The following is a 21,017-nucleotide window of genomic DNA, read 5'->3' as shown; positions in this document are numbered from 1 at the left end:
CTTTAATCAAAGCGCGGGTCCCACCCCTGCCAATCATCGTCCAGGCCCCGCCCCCTCACTCTCCTGGCCCCGCCCCCGCCAATCACAGCGCCCCGTTTCCGGCCCCGCCCCCTCCGCAGCCAATCACGACGCGCAGGAAGGGGGTCGCGCGGCCCCCCCCCCCCCCACCCCCTGACCCGGAAGCGCTCCGCGCGCGCCTGGCCGGCTGTCATGGCGGCGGCCGCGGTCGGTGCTCGGTGCCGCGCGGCGGCCGCGGGGCTGGGCTGGGCCCGGGGGCTCTGCGGGGTCCCGAAGGTGCGGGGGGCGCCGGGGCAGCGGCAGGAGAAGGCGGAGGAGGCGGAGGAAGGAGAGGAGGAGGCGGCGGCACGGGGTCCCGCGGCCTTCGCGGCGGCGCTGGCGGAGCTGGAGCGGGCGCCGGGGCGGCGCGTGGGGCGCTTGGAGCTGGTGGAGGCGGCGCTGGCGGCGATGCCGGCGCTGGGGGTGGAGCGGCAGCGCGAGGCCTACAACCGGCTGCTGCGGCTGCTTCCCCGGGGGCCCTGGGTGCCGCGGGGGCCCGTGCAGAGGATGCTCGCGCCCTTCCCGAGGCAGCAGGAGTGCGGCCTCCAGGTCCTCGAGCAGATGGAGCGATACGGTGAGAGCCTGGGGGGGGGGGTGTCCCCCTGACCCCCTCAGCCTGTCCCCCTCACGCCTAACACCCCCAAACTGCCCCCCCCATGGACCTGACGCCCCCAAACCTGCCCCCCCTCATACCTGATCCCCGCAAACCTGCCCCCCCCATACCTGATCCCCCCCAAACCTGCCCCCCCCATACCTGATCCCCCCAAACCTCCAGCCCCCGGACCTGACCCCCCCAAACCTGCCCCCCACATACCTGATCCCCCCCAAACCTGCCCCCCCCCCATACCTGACAGCCCCAAAGCTACACCCCCATGGACCTGACCCCACAAACCTGCCCCCCCCATGGACCTGACCCCACCAAACCTGCCCCCCACCAAACCTGCCCCCCCCCAAACCTGCCCCCCCCATACCTGATCCCCCCAAACCTGCCCCCCTCCTCGGACCTGACCCCCCCAAACCTGCCCCCCTCATACCTGATCCCCCCAAACCTCCAGCCCCCGGACCTGACCCCCCCAAACCTGCCCCCCCCCATGGACCTGACCCCCCAAACCTGCCCCCCCCCATGGACCTGACCCCCCCCAAACCTGTCCCCCCCCCTCGGACCTGACCCCCCCAAACCTGCCTCCCTCATACCTGACCCCCCCAAACCTGCCTCCCCTGGGACCTGACCCCCCCAAACCTGCCCCCCACCTCACACCTGATCCCCCCAAACCTGCCCCCACCATGGACCTGACGCCCCCAGACCTGCCCCCCTCTCATACCTAACACCCCCAAAACCTGCCCCCTGAAACCTGACCCCCCAAACCTGCCCCCCTCATACCTAACACCCCTGAAACCTACTCCCGCTTGCACCTGAACTCCCAAAACCCTGTTCCCCCTCAGACCTGACACCCCCAAACCTGTCCCCTGAAACCTGCCTCCCCAAGCGACCTGACACCCCCAAACCTGCTCCCTCCTCATACCTAAGACCCCTAAACCTGCCCCCCGAAACCTGATCCCCCCAAACCTGCCGCCCTCATACCTAACACCCCTGAAACCTACCCCCCCTCAGACCTGACACCCCCAAAACCTGCCCCCCCTCAGACCTGACACCCCCAAACCTGCTCCCTGAAACCTGCCCCCCCAAAGCGACCTGACCCCCCCAAACCTGCTCCCTCCTCATACCTAACACCCCCAAACCTGCCCCCCGAAACCTGACCCCCCAAACCTGCCACCCTCATACCTAACACCCCTGAAACCTACCCCCTCTCAGACCTGAACCCCTAAATCTGCCCCCCCTCAGACCTGACACCCCCAAACCTGTCCCCCCAAGCAACCTGATCCCCCGAAACCTGCTCTCTCCTCATACCTAACACCCCCAAACCTGCCCCCTGAAACCTGACCCCCCTAAACCTGCCGTCCTCATACCTAACACCCCTGAAACCTACCCCCCGTCGGACCCGAACCCCCAAAACCTGCCCCCCCTCATACCTGACACCCGCAAACCTGCTCCCTGAAACCTGCCCCCCCCAAGCGACCTGACACCCCCAAACCTGACCCCCTCATACCTGACACCCCCAAACTTCCCCCCTCTCATACCTAACACCCCCAAACTTCCCCCCTCTCATACCTAACACCTCCCCCACGTGTGTCCCCTGCCCCGAGTCCCCTCCCAGAGGGATTTTGGGGGTTCAGGCCCCTCAGTTTCCGCCCCCTCCCCGTCCCCGGGCAGGCGTGGTGCCGGACGCGGAGACGCGGTTCCTGCTGCTGGGGATCTTCGGGCCGCGCAGCCGCCCCGTACGGAAGTGCCAGCGGATGCTGTACTGGCTGCCGCGGCTGCGCCACGCGGACCCCCACCCGCTGCCCCCCCGGCTGCCCCCCCCCGGGCTGCCCCTCGCCCGCATCGCCCTGCGCCGCATCGCGGGGGACCTCGACGCACGCCTCACCGTCTACCAGGTGACACGGGGACACGGGGACGCGGGGACAGCAGGAACGGGGGATGTGGGGATGCAGGGACATCAGGACATGATGACATTGGGACAGGAGGACACTGGGATGTGAGGACATGGAGTCACCAGGAATGGGGGATGTGGGGATGCAGGGACAGGAGGACACAAGACGTCAGGATATGGGGACACTGGGATACAAGGACATGGGGACACCAGGAATGGGGGATGTGGGGGTGCAGGACAGGAGGACCCAAGGACACTGGGACAGGAGGACACTGGGACAGGAGGACACTGGGACAGGGATGGGGAATGTGGGGATGCAGGGATAGCAGGACACAAGGACGTCAGGACAGGAGGACACTGGGATGAGAGGACATAGGGACACCAGGAATGGGGGATGCAGGGACAGAAGGACAGGAGGACATCAGGACAGGAGGATGCTGGGATGCGAGGACATGGAGGCACCTGGAATGGAGGATGTGGGGATGTAGGGACACTGGGACAGGAGGACATTGGGACAGGAATGGGGGATGCAGGGACAGCAGGACACAAGGATGTCAGGACAGGAGGACGCTGGGATGCGAGGACATGGGGACACCAGGAATGGGGGATGTGGGGGTGAAGGGACAGCAGGACAGGAGGACACTGGGATGCGAGAACATGGGGACACAAGGAATGGGGCATGTGGGGATGCAGGGACAGAAGGACATCGGGACAGGAGGACACAGATGCGAGGACATTGGGACAGGAGGACATTGGGATGCGAGGACATAGGGACACCAGGAATGGGGGATGTGGGGATGTAGGGACAGCAGGACACGAGGACATCAGGACAGGAGGACACTGGGATGCGAGGACATAGGGACACCAGGAATGGGGCATGTGGGGATGCAGGGACAGAAGGACATCGGGACAGGAGGACACAGATGCGAGGACATTGGGACAGGAGGACATTGGGATGCAAGGACATGGGGACACTAGGAATGGGGGATGTGGGGATGCAGGGACGGCAGGACACAAGACATCAGGACATGGGGACACTGGGATGCGAGGACATAGGGACACCAGGAATGGGGGATGTGGGGGTGCAGGACAGGAGGACATCAGGACATGGGGACACTGGGATGCGAGGACATAGGGACACCAGGAATGGGGGATGTGGGGATGCAGGGACAGCAGGACACAAGGACGTCAGGACAGGAGGATGCTGGGATGCGAGGACATGAGGACACCAGGACGGGGCGGGGGATGTAGGGACATTGGGACAGGAGGACGCTGGGATGCAAGGACATAGGGACACCAGGAATGGGGGATGTGGGGATGCAGGGACAGAAGGACAGGAGGACATTGGGATGCGAGATCACGGGGATGCGAGGACATGGGGACAGCGAGATAGAAGAACACAAGGATGTGGGGGATGTGAGAGCACAGGGCCAGGCCCCTGGGGTGCGGAGCTGGGGGTGCAGATCTGGGGGTGCAGCTGGCGCCCCTTTTGCCTCTACAGCCCCCCGGGAGCCCTTGGGGGCCCCTGACCCTGCGAGGCTGCCGCGTTCCCGGGGCGGCTGGTGCTGAGCGTCTCCCTCCCGCAGCGGCCGGTGCCGGATGAGGGCGACGAGGAGGGCTCCGTCCAGCCCTACATCATCGGTGAGCACCGCGGGAGCCCTGGCTTCCAGAGGAACTCGGGGTGTCGGAGGGCTCGGGGTCCCCAGCTCTGTTGCTGTTCCCCCCTGCAGGCGCCCAGAGCCCCGATCAGCAGGAGCTCCTGGCTCGACACGGCCCCAACCGACCCGTCTTCGTGGAGGGGCCCTTCCCGCTCTGGCTGCGCGGCACCCGCCTCGGTTACTACGTCCTGCGGGGAGACCCCCTGCCCCCCGAGCTGCGGGTGAGTCCCCTGGAGTCCAGGAATGGAGGATGTGGGGCTGCAGGGACAGAGAGACAGGAGGACACTGGGATGCAAGGACATGGGGACACCAGGAATGGGGGATGTGGGGGTGCAGGGACAGAGGGACAGGAGGACATCGGGACAGGAGGACGCTGGGATGTGAGGACATGGGGACACCAGGACAAGGGGGGGGATGTAGGGACATTGGGACAGGAGGACCTTGGGATGTGAGGACATGGGGTCACCAGGAATGGAGGATGTGGGGGTGCAGGGACAGAGGGACAGGAGGACATCGGGACAGGAGGACACTGGGATGCGAGGACATAGGGACAGGAGGACGTCAGGACAGGATACTGGGATGCAAGGACATGGGGACACCAGGAATGGGGGATGTGGGGATGCAGGGACAGAAGGACACAAGGATGTCAGGACAGGAGGACACTGGGATGCAAGGATGCTGGGATGCAAGGACATAGGGACGCCAGGAATGGTGGATGTAGGGGTGCAGGGACAGAAGGACATGAGGACATCGGGACATGAGGACATTGGGACAGGAGGACGCTGGGATGCGAGGACATTGGGACAGGAGGACACTGGGATGTGAGGACATGGAGTCACCAAGAATGGAGGATGTGGGGGTGCAGGGACAGAGGGAAAGGAGGACATTGGGACAGGAGGACATGGGGATGCGAGGACATTGGGACAGGAGGACGTCAGGACAGGACACTGGGATGCGAGGACATAGGGACACCAGGAATGGGGGATGTGGGGGTGCAGGGACAGAAGGACACAAGGACGTCAGGACAGGAGGACACTGGGATGCGAGGACATGGGGACAGCAGGACAAGGGGGGGGATGTAGGGACATTGGGACAGGAGGACATCGGGACAGGAGGACCTTGGGATGTGAGGACATGGGGTCACCAGGAATGGGGGATGTGGGGGTGCAGGGACAGCAGGACAGGAGGACATCGGGACAGGAGGACGCTGGGATGCAAGGACATGGGGTCACCAGGAATGGAGGATGTGGGGGTGCAGGGACAGAGGAACAGGAGGACACTGGGATGCGAGGACATGGGGACACCAGGAATGGAGGATGTGGGGGTGCAGGGACAGAGGGACAGGAGGACACTGGGATGTGAGGACATTGGGACAGGAGGACGTCAGGACAGGACACTGGGATGCGAGGACATAGGGACACCAGGAATGGAGGATGTGGGGGTGCAGGGACAGAAGGACACAAGGACGTCAGGACAGGAGGACACTGGGATGCGAGGACATGGGGACAGCAGGACAAGGGGGGGGATGTAGGGACATTGGGACAGGAGGACATCGGGACAGGAGGACGCTGGGATGCGAGGACATGGGGTCACCAGGAATGGAGGATGTGGGGGTGCAGGGACAGCAGGACAGGAGGACATTGGGACAGGAGGACACTGGGATGCAAGGACATAGGGACAGGAGGACGTCAGGACAGGACACTGGGATGCAAGGACATGGGGACACCAGGAATGGGGGATGTGGGGATGCAGGGACAGAAGGACACAAGGATGTCAGGACAGGAGGACACTGGGATGCAAGGACATAGGGACGCCAGGAATGGTGGATGTGGGGATGCAGGGACAGAAGGACATGAGGACATCGGGACATGAGGACATTGGGACAGGAGGACGCTGGGATGCAAGGACATTGGGACAGGAGGACACTGGGATGTGAGGACATTGGGACAGGAGGACATCAGGACAGGACACTGGGATGCGAGGACTTAGGGGCACAAGGAATGGGGGATGTGGGGATGCAGGGACAGAGGGACAGGAGGACACTGGGATGCGAGGACATAGGGACACCAGGAATGGGGCATGTGGGGGTGCAGGGACAGAAGGACATAACGACATTGGGACATGAGGACATTGGGACAGGAGGACGCTGGGATGCAAGGACATTGGGACAGGAGGACACTGGGATGTGAGGACATGGAGTCACCAAGAATGGAGGATGTGGGGGTGCAGGGACAGAGAGAAAGGAGGACATTGGGACAGGAGGACACGGGGATGCGAGGACATTGGGACAGGAGGACGTCAGGACAGGACACTGGGATGCAAGGACATAGGGACACCAGGAATGGAGGGTGTGGGGGTGCAGGGACAGAGGGACAGGAGGACACTGGGATGCGAGGACATGGGGACACCAGGAATGGTGGATGTGGGGGTGCAGGGACAGAGGGACAGGAGGACACTGGGATACGAGGACATAGGGACAGGAGGACATCAGGACAGGACACTGGGATGTGAGGACATAGGGACACCAGGAATGGGGGATGTGGGGGTGCAGGGACAGAAGGACACAAGGACGTCAGGACAGGAGGACACTGGGATGCGAGGACATGGGGACAGCAGGACAAGGGGGGGATGTAGGGACATTGGGACAGGAGGACATCGGGACAGGAGGACCTTGGGATGTGAGGACATGGGGTCACCAGGAATGGGGGATGTGGGGGTGCAGGGACAGCAGGACAGGAGGACATTGGGACAGGAGGCCGCTGGGATGCAAGGACATTGGGTCACCAGGAATGGAGGATGTGGGGGTGCAGGGACAGAGGGACAGGAGGACATTGGGATGTGAGGACGCTGGGATGCAAGGACATGGGGACAGCAGGAATGAGGGGGGTGTGGGGATGCAGGGGCAGCGGGACAGGAGGACATTGGGACAGGAGGACACTGCGTGCCCCCCCCTCCCCCAGGAGGAACCCCTAGACCCGGAGCGCAGCCTCTACTACCCCCTGCAACTCGACCTGGACCTGGAGCGCGGCCCCTGGGACGACGACGAGTTCGATGTGGATGAGGGTAAGGCTGGGGGGGGGGGGTTCAGCAGGGCGGGGGAGTTGGGGGACCCCCTGCGTGCCGCTCCCTCCTCAGCCCCCCCCTTTTCCCCACCCCGCAGTGGAGGAAGGACCCGTCTTCGCGCTCTGCATGGCGGGGCGCGGGCGATCGCCGCACGCTGGGGAAGTGGATCGCGGGGCTGCAGGCGACGAACCCCGTCCTGGGCTGCACCCCCGTCCTCTTCCGCTGGCCGACGGGGCCCCCGCGCCCCCCCCCCCCGCAGCTCGAGCCCCCCCAGCCCCACAGCCTCGGCGACGGGGGGGACCCCAATAAAGGAGGTGTCGCCGCAGCAGAGAGTGGGGGGCGCGTCTGTCAGGGGTGCTGGGGAGGGGAGGGGTTTGGGGGTCTTTGGAGGAGGGGGGGGGAATGGGGGGGCAGATGGAGGTGGAGGGATGTCGTTGCGGGGTGGGGGGGGCAAAAGGATGTGGGGGGGCGAGGGGGAGAGGATGGGGGGAGGGCAAAGGGGGGGTGAGGGTAAAAGGATGAGGGGGAGAGGATGGGGAGGAGGGCGAAAGGATGGGGGCGTGAGGGCAAAAGGGGGGGGCGTGAGGGCAAAAGGATGAGGGGGGGGCGAGGGGAAAAGAGTGGGGGGGCGAGGGTGAAAGGATGAGGGGTGAGGGCAAAAGGACACGTGTGGGGGTGGTTCGAGGGAAAAGGATGGGGGGGGCTGCTCCTGGAGGGGGGGTGTCTGTGTGTGCCCGTGGGGGGGTCAGGGGGTGTCTGTGTGTGTCCGGGGGGGGTCAGGGAGTGTGGGGGGGTGTCTGTTTGTGCCCGTGGGGGGGTCAGGGGTGTCTGTGTGTGTCTGGGGGGGGTCAGGGAGTGTGGGGGGGTGTCTGTTTGTGCCCGTGGGGGTCAGGGAGTGCCTGTTTGTGGCCGTGGGGGGTGTCAGGGAGTGTGGGGGGGTGTCTGTTTGTGCCGTGGGGGGGTCAGGGGGTGTCTGTTTGTGGCTGGGGGGGTCAGGGGGTGTCTGTGTGTGTCCGGGGGTGGTCAGGGAGTGTGGGGGGGTGTCTGTTTGTGCCCGTGGGGGGGTCAGGGGGTGCCTGTTTGTGCCCGTGGGGGGGTCGGGGAGTGGGGGGTGTCTGTTTGTGCCTGTGGGGGGGTCGGGGGGTGTCTGTGTGTGCCCGTGGGGGGTCAGGGGGTGTCTGTGTGTGTCCGGGGGGGGTCGGGGAGTAGGGGGGTGTCTGTTTGTGCCCGTGGGGGGGTCAGGGGGTGCCTGTTTGTGGCCGTGGGGGGGTCAGGGGTGTCTGTTTGTGCCCGTGGGGGGGTCAGGGAGTGGGTGGGTGTCTGTGTGTGCCCGTGGGGGGGTCAGGGGGTGTCTGTTTGTGCCCGTGGGGGGTCAGGGGGTGTCTGTGTGTGCCCGTGGGGGGTCAGGGGGTGTCTGTGCCCGTGGGGGGGTCAGGGAGTGGGGGGGTCAGGGAGTGGGGGGGGCGTCTGTTTGTATCCGTGGGGGGTCAGGGGGTGCCTGTTTGTGCCCGTGGGGGGGTCGGGGAGTGGGGGGGCGTCTGTTTGTGCCCGTGGGGGGTCGGGGGGGGCTGTCACTGGGATTGGGGGAGGGGGGAGGGCCGGGCAGGGCTTCGCGCATGCGCAGCAGCCGCAGCGAGGGCGGCCGGGCCGGGCCTGGCGGAAGCGATCGCCCCGCGCATGCGCCCCTCTTAAGAGTCACGGAAGTGACGTCATCCCAGCGCGCCACGGGAAGTGACGTCATCCCAGCGCGCGCGGCGGGCCCGGCATGAGCGCGGCGGCGGAGCGGGGCCCGGGGCCCGGGGGCTGCGGGGGGCCCGGGGGCTGCGGCGGCCCCGGCCCCGCGGCGGAGCAGGGTGGGGGGGGGAGGAAGGCTCGGGGGAGGCCGCGGCTGACGGAGTCGGACCGGGCCCGGCGGCGGCTGGAGTCGCGGAAGAAGTACGACGTGCGGCGGGTGTACCTGGGCGAGGCGCACGGGCCCTGGGTCGAGCTGCGCCGCCGCAGCGGCTGGAGCGACGCCAAGCTGGCCGCCTACCTGCTGGGGCTCGAGCGGGGGCAGCGCGCCGGGCGGCGCGGGTGAGCGGCGCGGGGGGGGCGGCGGGGCCGGGGAGGGGAGCAGGGGGAGTGGGGAGAGGGGAGTGGGGCCGGGGATGAGGGGAGAGGGGCTGGGGGAGCAGGGGAAGTGGAGCTGGGGGAGCAGGGGGAGAGGGGAGTGGGGCTGGGGGAGCAGTTGAGGGGAGCAGAGTAAGTGGGGTGAGGGGAGTGGGGGGAGAGGGGAGTGGGGCTGGGGGAGGAAGGGGAGAGGGGAGTGGGGAGAGGGGAGCAGGGGGAGTGGGGAGAGGTGAGTGGGGTTGGGGAGCAGTCGAGGGGGTAGAGTAAGTGGGGTGAGGGGAGTAGGGTTGGGGGGAGTGGGGAGAGGGGAGTGGGGTTGGGGAGCAGTCGAGGGGGCAGAGTAAGTGGAGTGAGGGGAGTAGGGTTGGGGGGAGAGGGGCTGGGGCAGCAGTTGAGGGGAGCAGAGTAAGTGGGGTGAGAGGAGTAGGGTTGGGGGGAGTGGGGCTGGGGGTGTCGGGGTCGAGGAGTAGTCGAGGGGAGCGGAGTAAGTGGGATGAGAGGAGGGGAGTGGGGCTGGGGGAGCAGGGGTCGGGGTTGGGGAGCAGTTGTGGGGAGCAGGGGGAGAGGGGAGTAGGGCTGGGGGAGTGAGGGGAGTGGGGGTCGGGGTTGGGGAGCAGTCGAGGGGAGCGGGGGAAGTGGGGTGAGGGGAGTAGGGTTGGAGGGAGTGGGGCTGGGGGAGCAGGGGGAGTGGGGAGAGGGGAGTGGGGCTGGGGGGAGCAGGAGTCAGGGTTGGGGAGCAGTCGAGGGGAGCAGATTAAGTGGGGTGAGGGGAATGGGACTGGGGGAGAGGGGGGAGTGGGGAGAGGGGAGTGGGGCTGGGGGAGCAGGGGTCGGGGTTAGGGAGCAGAGTAAGTGGGGTGAGGGGAGTAGGGTTGGGGGGAGTGGGGTGAGGGGAGGGGGGCTAAGGGAGCAGGGGGAGCGGGGAGAGGGGGGAGTAAGTGGACTGGGGGCAGCAGGGCTTGGGGTTGGGGAGCAGTTGGGGGGAGCGGGGGAAGTGGGGAGCAGGGCTGGGGGAGCAGGGGGAGAGGGGAGTGGGGCTGAGGGGGTCGGGGAGCAGTTGAGGGGAGCAGAGTAAGTGGGGTGAGGGGAGTAGGGTTGAGGGGAGTGGGGCTGGGGAAGTGGGGAAGTGGGGCTGGGGGAGCAGGGGTCGGGGTTGGGGAGCAGTCGAGGGGAGCAGAGTAAGTGGGGAGAGGGGAGTGGGGCTGGGGGAGCAGGGGGAGCGGGGAGAGGGGAGTGGGGCTGGGGGAATGGGGTTGGGGGGCGGGGGGAGCGAGGGTCTGGGTTGGGGAGGGGTCGGGTGGGAGCAGGGCAAGGGGGGCAAGAGGAAGGGGGTTGGGGGCGGGGAGGTGGGGAGAGGAGAGCAGGGGAAGGGGGGTGAACGGAGTGGGGCTGGGGGAGCAGGGGAACAGCTCCCCCTCCTCCCCAGCCCCGGTTTGTCCCCAGGGCACCTCCTCCCCTCTCTGCAGGGACCCCTGGGAGCAGATCCCGAAAAAGCCTAAACGGAAAAAAAGTGAGGGGGGGTGGGGGGGGGAAGGGGGATCAGGCAATGGCTGGGGTGGTGGGCTTGGGAGGGGGGTCATTTAGGGGCTTTGGGAAGGGGCTGAGGGGGGTGGGGAGTTGGGAGGGTCATTTAGGAGTTTTGGGGGGGTCACTTAGGAGCTTTGGGCAGGGGCTGAGGGGGGTGGGGAGTGGGGGTGTCATTTAGGAGCTGAGGGTGGGTCATTTAGGGGCTTTGGGCAGGGGCTGAGGGTGGTGGGAGCTTGTGGGGGTCATTTAGGGGCTTGGGGAGGGTCATTTAGGGGCTTTGGGCAGGGGCTGAAGGTGGTGGTGGGGTCATTTAGGAGCTTGAGGGGTCATTTAGGAGCTTGGGGTGGGTCATTTAGGGGCTTTAGGCAGGGGTTGAGGATGGTGGGAAGTGGCGGGGGTCATTTAGGAGCTTGGGGTGGGTCATTTGCGGGCTTGGGGAGGGTCATTTAGGGGCTTTGGGCTGGGGCTGAGGGTGGTGGGAAGTTGAGGGGGTCATTTAGGAGCTTGAGGGGTCATTTAGGAGCTTGGGGAGGGTCATTTAGGGGCTTTGGGCAGGGGCTGAGTATGGTGGGAACTGGGGGGTGTCATTTAGGAGCTGGGGGAGGTTATTTAGGGGCTTGGGGCAGGGGTTGAGGATGGTGGGAAGTTGGGGGGGGTAATTTAGGGGCTTTGGGCAGGAGCTGAGTATGGTGGGAACTAGGGGGTGTCATTTAGGAGCCGGGGGAGGTCATTTAGGGGCTTTAGGCAGGGGCTGAGGGAAGCAGGGAGGTCATTTAGCAGCTTGAGAGGTCACTTAGGAGCTTGAGGGGTCATTTAGGGGCTTTGGGCAGGGGCTGAGGGTGGTGGGAAGTGGGGGGGGTCATTTAGGAGCTTGTGGGGGTCATTTAGGGGCTTTGGGCTGGGGCTGAGGGCGGTGGGAATTTAGGGGGGTCATTTAGGGGCTTGGGGAGGGTCATTTAGGGTCTTTGGGCAGGGGCTGAGGGTGGTGGTGGGGTCATTTAGGAGCTTGAAGGGTCACTTAGGAGCTTGAGGGGTCATTTGTGGGCTTTGGGCAGGGGCTGAGGGTGGTGGTGGGGTCATTTAGGAGCTTGAGGGGTAATTTAGTAGCTTGGGGTGGGTCATTTAGGGGCTTTAGGCAGGGGTTGAGGATGGTGGGAAGTGGGGGGGGTCATTTAGGGGCTTGGGGAGGGTCATTTAGGGGCTTTAGGCAGGGGTTGAGGATGGTGTGAAGTGGGGGGTCATTTAGGGGCTTGGGGAGGGTCATTTAGGGGCTTTAGGCAGGGGCTGAGGGAAGTGGGGGGGTCATTTAGGAGCTTGAGGGGTCATTTAGGAGCTTGAGGGGTCATTTAGGGGCTTGGGGAGGGTCATTTAGGGGCTTTGGGCAAGGGCTGAGTATGGTGGGAACTGGGGGGTGTCATTTAGGAGCTCGTGGGGGTCATTTAGGGGCTTGGGGAGGGTCATTTAGGAGCTTTGGGCAGGGGCTGAGGGTGGTGGGAAGTTGGGGGGGTTATTTAGGGGCTTGGGGAGGGTCATTTAGGAGCTTGAGGGATCATTTAGGGGCTTTGGGCAGGGGCTGAGGGTGGTGGGAGGTTGGGGGGGTCATTTAGGGGCTTGCAGGGGGGTCATTTAGGGGCTTTGGGCAGGGTCTCAGGGCGGTGGGAAGTCAGGGGGGTCATTTAGGAGCTTGAGGGGTCATTTAGGGGCTTGGGGCAGGGGCTGAGGGTGCTGAGGCGTGAGGCGAGGATCATTTAGGAGCTTGGGGCAGGGGTTGGGGCTGCAGGGGGGGTTCCTGGCTGCCAGCAGCTTTCTCCCCCCACCTCCTCTCCCTTCCCAGGGCGCCGCCGCAACGTGAACTGCCTGCGGCACGCGGTGATCTGGTACGAGGACCACCGGCAGCGCTGCCCCTACGAGCCGCGGCTGGCGGAGCTGGACCCCTCGGTGGGGCTCTACACCACGGCCGTGTGGCAGTGCGAGCGCGGGCACCGCTACTTCCAGGACCTGCACTCGCCCTTGCGGCCGCTCAGCGACAGCGGCGACGATGACAGTGACACTGGTGAGGGGGGAAGGGGCCAGGGACACCCGTGGGGGCTCGGGGAAGGGGGAGTCAGGGGGGTAGGGCGGCTCCTTTTGGCTGTTTTAGGGTTTAGGTTTTATTTTGATGGGGGTTAAATGGATTGGGAGAGGATTAGAGAGGTTGGGGCTGTTCTTTAGTGCTTGACGGGGGGTTTAAGGGTCTTGGAGGGCATTAAGGGGTTCGCCTTTAGTATTTGCAGTGGGGTTTGGGGGTAGTTGAGGGGACTGGGGGAGCTAGAGGGGTTTTGGGGCTCAAGGGAGTGGTTTGGGGGAGCGTGGAAAAGGTTAGGGGTGTGGGGGTGCTCCCTTAGTGCTTGGGGAAGGGGGGTTAGAGAGGTTGGGGCACTCCTTTAGTGTTTGGGGGGGGTTTAAGGGTCTCAGAGGGCATTAAGGGGTTCGCCTTTAGTATTTGCAGTGGGGTTTGGGGGTAGTTAAGGGGACTGGGGGGGGGTTAGAGGGGTTTTGGGGCTCAAGGGAGTGGTTTAGAGGGAGCGTGGAGGAGGTTAGGGGGGTGGGAGTGCTTCTTTAGTGCTTGGGGGAGGGAGGTTAGGAAGGTTGGGGGCAGTACTTTAGTACTTGGGGGGGGTTTAAGGGCCTCAGAGAGCATTAAGGGGTTCGTCTTTGGTATTTGCAGTGGGATTTGGGGGTAGTTAAGGGGCCGGGGCGGGGCTAGAGGGGTTTTGGGGTTCAAGGGAGTGGTTTGGGGGGGTGCGGAGGGGGTTAGAAGGGTGGGGGTGCTCCCTTAGTGCTTGGGGAAGGGGGGTTAGAGAGGTTGGGGCACTCCTTTAGTGTTTGGGGGGGGTTTAAGGGCCTCAGAGGGCATTAAGGGGTTCGCCTTTAGTATTTGCAGTGGGGTTTGGGGGTAATTAAGGGGCCTGGGGGGGGCTAGAGGGGTTTTGGGGCTCAAGGGAGTGGTTTGGGGGGGACGCAAAGGGGGTTAGGGGGGTGTGGGTGCTCCCTTAGTGCTTGGGGAAGGGGGCTTTGAGAGCTTGGGGCACTCCTTTAGTGCTTGGGGGGTTTAAGGGCCTCAGAGGTCATTAGGGTGTACGCCTTTAGTATTTGCAGTGGGGTTTGGGGGTAGTTAAGGGGACTGGGGAGGGCTAGAGGGGTTTTGGGGCTCAAGGGAGTGGTTTAGGGGGGTGTGGAGGGAATTAAGAGGGTAGGGGTGCTCTTCTTTAGTGCTTGGAGGGGTTTAAGGGCCTCAGAGGTCATTAGGGGGTACGCCTTAAGTATTTGCATGGGGTTTCGGGGTAGTTAAGGGGACTGGGGAGGGGCTAGAGGGGTTTTGGGGCTCAAGGGAGTGGTTTAGGGGGGTAGGGATGTTGCTTTAATGCTTGGGGGAGGGGGGTTAGAGAGGTTGGGGCAGTCCTTTAGTGCTTGGGGGTGGTTTAAGGGTCTCAGAGGGCATCAGGGGCTACGCCTTTAGTATTTGAGTGGGGTTTGGGGGTAGTTAAGGGGACTGGGGGGGGCTAGAGGGGTTTTGGGGCTCAAGGGAGTGGTTTGGGGGGGCACAGAGGGGGTTAGGGGGTGAGGGTGCTGCTTTAGTGCTTGGGCGAGGGGGGTCAGGGAGGTGGGGAGCAGTCATCTTGGATTTAGGGTTGTTTTATGGGGGTGTTAGGGGGGTGAGGGCAGCTCTTTGGGGTTTGGGGTGGGTTAGAGATGCGGGTGCAGTCCTGGGGGGGTCTGGGTGTGATATAGGGGGTCTTGAGGGGGGGTTAGGGGTGTGGTGGCTTTCCTGGGGAGGGGGGTGTCCATTTGGGGTCTCCCCTTGATTTTTTTTTTTTCCTCAGGGGGCTGCAGCTCGGGCTCAGAGCCGCCGTCGAGGGGCGGCCCCTCAGCTCCTGGGGGCTCAGCCGTGGCCCCCCCCGCGGCTCTGGGCCCCTCAGCGCCTGGGGGGTCAGCGGTGGCCCCCCCCGCGGGTCCAGGCCCCCCCGTGGGCGAGGAGCCAGGGGCAACGCTGGAAGCCGTGGTGTGCGTCCCGCTCCCGCTGCGGCTGGGCCCGGGGCGGGGGCCGCTGGCTGAGGCAGGAACCCCAACCCTGCTGCAGGGCCCCCCCCTCCTCATCCTCGCCAGCCCCGGCTACGACGCGCTGGGGGGGCTGCAGCTGGGCCTGGGGGGGGATGAGGTGCCCTGCGCTCTGCTGGAGGGGGGAGGCGCCTTCCCCCCGCCCCCGCTGGACCCCCAACCCCCTAAAACAGGTACGGAAGGGGGCAGGGGGGATGGGATTTGGGGGGGGGGGTCAGGGGGCTGGGGGGCTGGAGTGGGGGGTGGACGGGTGGGGACTGGGAGTTTTGGGGGGGCTGAGTGGGTTTGGACTGAAGTCAGGGGGTTTGGAGGGCAAGGGAGTTTGGGTTGGGGGGCAGGAGGTTTGGGGGTGCTGGGAGGGCAAGGGAGTTTGGCTTGGGGTACAGGAGGTTTGGGGGTGCTGGGAGGGCAGGAAGTTTGGGTTGGGGTGCAGGGGGTTTGGGGGTGCCGGGAGGGCAAGAGAGTTTGGGTTAGGGTGCAGGGTGTTTGGGGGTGCTTGGAGGGCAGGGGGTTGGGGTGCAGGGGGTTTGGGGGTGCTGGGAGGGCAGGGGGTCTGGGTTGGGGTGCAGGGGGTTTGGGGGTGCTGGGAGGGCAGGGGGTTTGAGTTGGGGGCAGGGGGTTTGGGGGTGCTGGGAGGGCAGGGGGTTTGAGTTGGGGGGCAGGGGGGTTGGGATGTTGGGAGGGCAGGAAGTTTGGGTTGGGGTGCAGGGGGTTTGGGGGTGCTTGGAGGGCAGGGGGTTTGGGTTGGGGTGCAGGGGGTTTGGGGGTGCTGGGAGGGCAAGGGAGTTTGGGTTGGGGTGCAGGGGGTTTGGGGGTGCTGGGAGGGCAGGGGAGTTTGGGCTGGGGGGCAGGATGTTTGGGGGGGCTGGGGGGCAGGGGGTTTGGGGGTGCTGGGAGGGGGGTCATGCGGGGATTGGGTGTCCCACTTGTCGTGCTGCCGGCAGAGGAGGAGGTGCTGGGGCTGAAGCAGGAGGAGGCGCTGCCCCTCGCAGCCGCTGAGCCCCCCGTGGAGCCCCCTCCAGAGCCCCCCCCGGCTGAGGACTCGGACAGCGGTGGCCTCTCCGCCATCATCTACGAGATCCCCAAAGAGCCTGAGAGGTTGAGGGATGGGGTTTGGGGGGGGGGTCTATGGGGCTGGGAGGGGGCATCGCTACAGTGGTCTGGTGGGGGTCTCACACAAGGTTCAGGGACTGTTTGTTTTTTAAAGTTTGGGGGAGATGTTAGGGATGTGGAGGGGCCCTTGGGGACAAGGGGAGAAGTGCCGGGGGGGTCGTTTTGGGGAGTTGGGGGCTTTTAGCGGGTGGGAGCCTGGGACAGGACCTGGAGAGGCTGGAGAAGAGAGAACCTCATGAGGTTCAACGGGACGGAGTGCAAAGTCCTGCACCTGGGTTGGGGCAATCCCCGTTTTCAGTACGTGATGGGGGACGGCATGATGGAGAGCTGCCCTGCAGAGAAGGATTTGGGGTGCTGGTCAATGAGAATCACAGAATCACCAGGTTGGGAAGGACCCACCAGATCATGGAGTCCAACCGTCCCCATCAATCACTAACCCACGTCCCTCAGCGCCGCGTCCACCCGGCCCTTCAACCCCTCCAGGGCAGGGGACTCAACCCCCTCCCTGTCCCAGGGCCCAGGGACCCTTTCCAGGCAAGATTCCATCCTGCTGTCCATGCGGAGCCTCCCCTGGTGGAGCTTGAGGCCGTTCCCTCTCGGCCTGGCCCCTGGCCCTGGGGAGAAGAGCCCAGCTCCCTCCTCTCCACCAGCTCCTTGCAGGGAAAGAGCAAGGAGGTCTCCCCTCAGGCTCCTCTTCTCCAGGCTGAACCCCCCCAGCTCTCTCAGTCGCTCCTCTTCTTCTCCAGCCCCCTCCCCAGCTTCGTTGCTCTTCTCTGCACTCGCTCCAGAGCCTCCACATCCTTCTGGTGGGGAGGGGCCCACAAGTGACCCCAGGAGTCGAGGGGCCGAGGCCGGAGGGAGAAGAACCTCCCTGGCCCTGCTGGCCACGCCGGGGCTGCTCCAAGCCCAGATGCCCTTGGCCTTCTTGGCCCCCTGGGCCCCTGCTGGCTCCTGTTCAGTCACTGTCAACCAACGCTCGAGGAGCCGGCAATGTGCGCTCGTAGCCCACGAGGCCAATTGTGTCCTGGGCTGCATCAAAGCAGCGTGGGCAGCAGGTTGAGGGAGGGGGATCCTGCCCCTCTATTCCTCTCTTGTGAGATCTCATCTGGCGTCCTGTGTCCAGTTGTGGAATCCTTGTTGTAAGAAGGAGATGGAGCTGTTGGAATGGGTCCAGAGGAGGTTAGAAGGATGATCCAAGGGCTGGAGCACCTCCTGTAGGAGGACAGGCTTAGAGAGCTGGGGTTGTTCATCCTGGAGAGAAGACTCTGAGGAGATCTTATAGAGACCTTCCAGTACCTGGAAGGAGCTACAAAAAAGCTGGAGAGAAACTGTTCATAAAGGCTTGTGGTGATGGGATGAGGGGGAATGCGTATAAACTGGAGAAGGGCAGATTTAGACTAGACAGGAGGAAGAATTTCTTCACGATGAGGGTGGTGAGGGACTGGAAGAGGTTGCCCAGGGAAGTTGTGGCTGCCCCATCCCTGAGATGTTTTAAGGCCAGGTTGGATGGGGCCTTGGGTAACCTGATCCTAGTGGGAGGCTTGGAACTAGATGATCTTCAAGATCCCTTCCAACCCAAACTATCCTGTGATTCTATGGCAGATTCTGGGTGCTGGGGGGTCTTTCTGAGGGCGCTGGGGCCGGAGGAGCCGTGTGAGGGGGTTCAGGAGGCTTCAAAGACATGAGAGGGGTGGGATGATGACATCTTTCCCCCTCTTCAAGTGCTGCAGCTTTGCATGTGGGGAGGGGGGCTCCCTCTCAATCTGTTCTGAGTTCTGCTCCCCCCTCGCAGGCGCCAGCGCAGCAGGAGGCTCCGCGCCCCCAGCCCCGAGAGCGAGGGGTGCCCGGAGCCGATCGCCTGCCCCTACGCGGGCTGCGGGCAGGTCTACGTGGCGCTCAGCAGCTTCCAGGTGAGGCTCCTGCATCCCTGTGTCCCTGAGGCCTCCAGGACCACCCCCCCCACCTCACCTCTCCTTTCCCCCCCACCCCAGAACCACGTCACCCTCGTGCACCGCAAGGGCAGGACCCAGCAGTGCCCCCAGCCCGGCTGCGGAAAGAGCTTCTCCCTCGCCGCTCACCTGCGCCGGCACATGGTTATCCACTCCGGTGAGCCTCCACCGTGTCCCCCCCACCCCTGTCTTGTCCCCCCCCCCCACTAACGTCCCCCCCCAACTCCCCATTTGTCTCCCCAGGAACGAGGGATTTCAGCTGCGAGGTCTGTGGCAAAGCCTTCAAGCGGAAAAACCACCTGGAAGTTCACAGGCGGACGCACACGGGGGAGACCCCCCTGCAGTGAGTGAGGGGGGGGGGAACAGCAGGGAGACCCCCCCTGCAGGGAGTGACGGGGGGGGGGAACAGCAGGGGGACCTCCCCTGCGGGGAGTGAGGGGGGGGGAACAGCAGGGAGACCCCCCCTGCGGGGAGTGAGGGATGGGGGGAACAGCAGGGAGACCCCCCTGCAGGGAGTGAGGGAGGGGGGGGAACAGCAGGGAGACCCCCCTGCAGGGAGTGAGGGGGGGGGGAACAGCAGGGAGACCCCCCTGCAGGGAGTGAAGGGTGGGGGGAACAGCAGGGAGACCCCCCTGCAGGGAGTGGGTGGGGGGCACAGGTGAGACCCCCCTGCAGCAAGTGAGTGAGGGGTGGGGACTCAGGTGAGACCCCCCTGCAGCAAGTGAGTGAGGGGTGGGGGCACAGGTGAGACCCCCCTGCAGTGAGGGGGGGGCACTGGAGAGACCCCCCCCTGCAGCGAGTGAGGGGGGGAGGCACAGGTGAGACCCCCCCTGCAGCAAGATTGGGGACCACAGGTGAGACACCCCCCCTGCAGGGAGTAAGGGGGGGGCACAGGTGAGACCCCCCTGCAGTGAGTGGGGTGGGGGACACAGGTGAGTCCCCCCTGTAAGGAGTGGGGAGGGGGCACAGGTGAGACCCCCTCTGCAGTGAGTGAGGGGGGGGGGGCACAGGTGAGACCCCCTGCAGCAAGAAGGGGGGGCAACTGGGAGACCCCCCCCTGCGGCAAATCAGGGGCTAATTGATGGGGGGGGTGTGTGGGGGGGCAGTGGGGACCCTCCTGCCCCAGTGACACGGGGGGGCCCTCCCCCCTCTGCCCCCCCAGGTGCCAGCTCTGCGGGTTCCGCTGCCGCCAGCGAGCGTCCCTGACGTGGCACATGCGCCGCCACGGGGCGGGGGGGGCCCGTCTGCGCCATGGGGGGGGCCCCCACCTGCGCCCCTTCCCCTGCCCGCGCTTCCATGCCCTCAAGAGCCCCCCCGATCCCCGCCACACTTAGGGTACCCCCAACCCCCCCCACACTTCCTCAGAGCACTTCGGGACCCCCCCCCCCCCCCCGTCACACCCCCCCCCTTTCTGAACTGCCTTGGTGACCTCCCCCCCCCCCCCCAGACTATTTATTTATTTCCTCACTCTCTCTTCTGCCCCCAAGGCAGCTGGGGCTGATGGGGGGGCACGACCCCCCAGTTTTGTTGGGGTGGGGGGCTAAGTTCTATTAAAGTGATGGCTTTTACATACTGCGATTTGGGGGGGGGCACAACCCCCCGTGTTTCTTGGGGAGGGGGGTGGGGGGCTAAGTTCCATTAAAGTGATGGCTTTTACATACTGTGGTTCGTGAGGGGGTTGGGGGGGGCGTAAGGAGCTGGTGGGGGGGCGGTGGGGGTGTTCACACTGCTGAGGGGGGGGGATCCAGGGAAAGGGGGGGGGCTCCAGAGCCTGGGGGGCGGGGGGGGGGAGTGGCCGCGTCCCTCGGCGCTGTCCGCGGTGCTGAAAGCGGCGGCTCCGACCCGGCCCTTCATCCCTCCTTGATCCTTCACCCCCTCCTTCCTCCTTCACTCAATTCTTCATCCCCCTCCCTCCATCTTCACCCCCTCCTTCATCCCTCTCCATCCATCCATCCTCGCCCCCTCCTCCATCTTCACCCCCTCCTCCATCCTTCATCCCCTCCCTCCGTCCTTCCTTCCCTTCTCCCTCCATTTCCCCCCTTCATCCCCCTCCTCCATCCTCCCTCTCTCCTCCCTCCTTCACCCCCCCTCCATCCTTGCCCCCCATCTCCATCTTTCACCTCCTTCATCCCCCCTTCTCCATCGTCTTCATGCCCCCCTCCCTCCTTCACCTCCCCCTCCATCCTCACCTCCATTTCCATCCTCCTCCCTCCCTCCTCCTTCATCCTCCTTCATCCCCCTTCCCTCCATCCTTCCTCCCCCCTTCTCCATCCTTCATCCCCTTCTCTATCATCTTCTCTCTCTCCATCATCTTCATCCCCCCTCCTCCATCCTTCACCCCCCCTTCTCCATCGTCTTCTCTCTCTCCATCGTCTTCATCCCCCCTCCCTCCATCCTTCATCCCCTTCTCCATCGTCTTCTCCCTCTCCATCATCTTCATCCCCCCTCCTCCATCCTTCACCCCCCCTTCTCCATCGTCTTCTCTCTCTCCATCGTCTTCATCCCCCCTCCCTCCATCCTTCATCCCCTTCTCCATCATCATCTCTCTCCATCGTCTTCATCCCCCCTCCCTCCATCCTTCATCCCCTTCTCCATCATCATCTCTCTCCATCGTCTTCATCCCTCCTCCCTCCATCCTTTATCCCCCTCCCTCCATCCTTCATCCCCTTCTCCATCGTCTTCATCCCTCTCCTTCTTCTCCTTCTCCTCCTCCTCCTCCCTGGTCACGTGTTTTGGGGGGGGGCTATAGGCGGTGTCTCTCGGGGGTCTCGAGGGGGGGGGGGCGGCGGGGGGGCCCCTCCCTCTCAGCAGCCAATGAGCTTCTCCAGAGCCTAGGGGGGGGCGGCCCATTTTGGGGTGTCGGGGGGGGGGTGGGGGGGTCCGGCCGCGCCCACCGAGGCGGTTTGGGGGGTGGGGGGTGGGGGGGGCGCCCCGCCCCCGCCTGCCCAAGG

The 21,017-nt window shown here is 64.9% G+C and overlaps 2 protein-coding genes across 2 annotated transcripts; both read left to right on the top strand.

The window, feature by feature from the left end:
- The first annotated feature begins 207 nt into the window (after positions 1 to 207).
- On the top strand, positions 208 to 7,595 carry ECSIT (ECSIT signaling integrator). Its single transcript, XM_069882401.1, has 6 exons — positions 208 to 631; positions 2,330 to 2,553; positions 4,136 to 4,190; positions 4,280 to 4,428; positions 7,168 to 7,270; positions 7,368 to 7,595. Exons 1-6 carry the CDS (start codon positions 211 to 213, stop codon positions 7,577 to 7,579), a joined length of 1,164 nt encoding a protein of 387 aa, XP_069738502.1. The 5' UTR covers positions 208 to 210; the 3' UTR covers positions 7,580 to 7,595.
- A 1,440-nt stretch (positions 7,596 to 9,035) lies between these two features.
- ZNF653 (zinc finger protein 653) lies at positions 9,036 to 19,636 on the top strand. The gene is made up of 9 exons (XM_069882406.1): positions 9,036 to 9,343; positions 10,846 to 10,889; positions 12,741 to 12,959; positions 14,770 to 15,177; positions 15,949 to 16,102; positions 17,910 to 18,027; positions 18,109 to 18,223; positions 18,310 to 18,409; positions 19,229 to 19,636. Exons 1-9 carry the CDS (start codon positions 9,036 to 9,038, stop codon positions 19,398 to 19,400), a joined length of 1,638 nt encoding a protein of 545 aa, XP_069738507.1. The 3' UTR covers positions 19,401 to 19,636.
- The last annotated feature ends 1,381 nt before the right edge of the window (positions 19,637 to 21,017 follow it).

The sequence above is a fragment of the Phaenicophaeus curvirostris genome, unplaced genomic scaffold (assembly GCF_032191515.1).
Source record: "Phaenicophaeus curvirostris isolate KB17595 unplaced genomic scaffold, BPBGC_Pcur_1.0 scaffold_127, whole genome shotgun sequence".
Taxonomy (NCBI): Eukaryota; Metazoa; Chordata; class Aves; order Cuculiformes; family Cuculidae; genus Phaenicophaeus; species Phaenicophaeus curvirostris.
The sequence above is the reverse complement of the archived record's forward strand: the minus strand, read 5'-3'. Positions and strand labels throughout refer to the sequence as shown.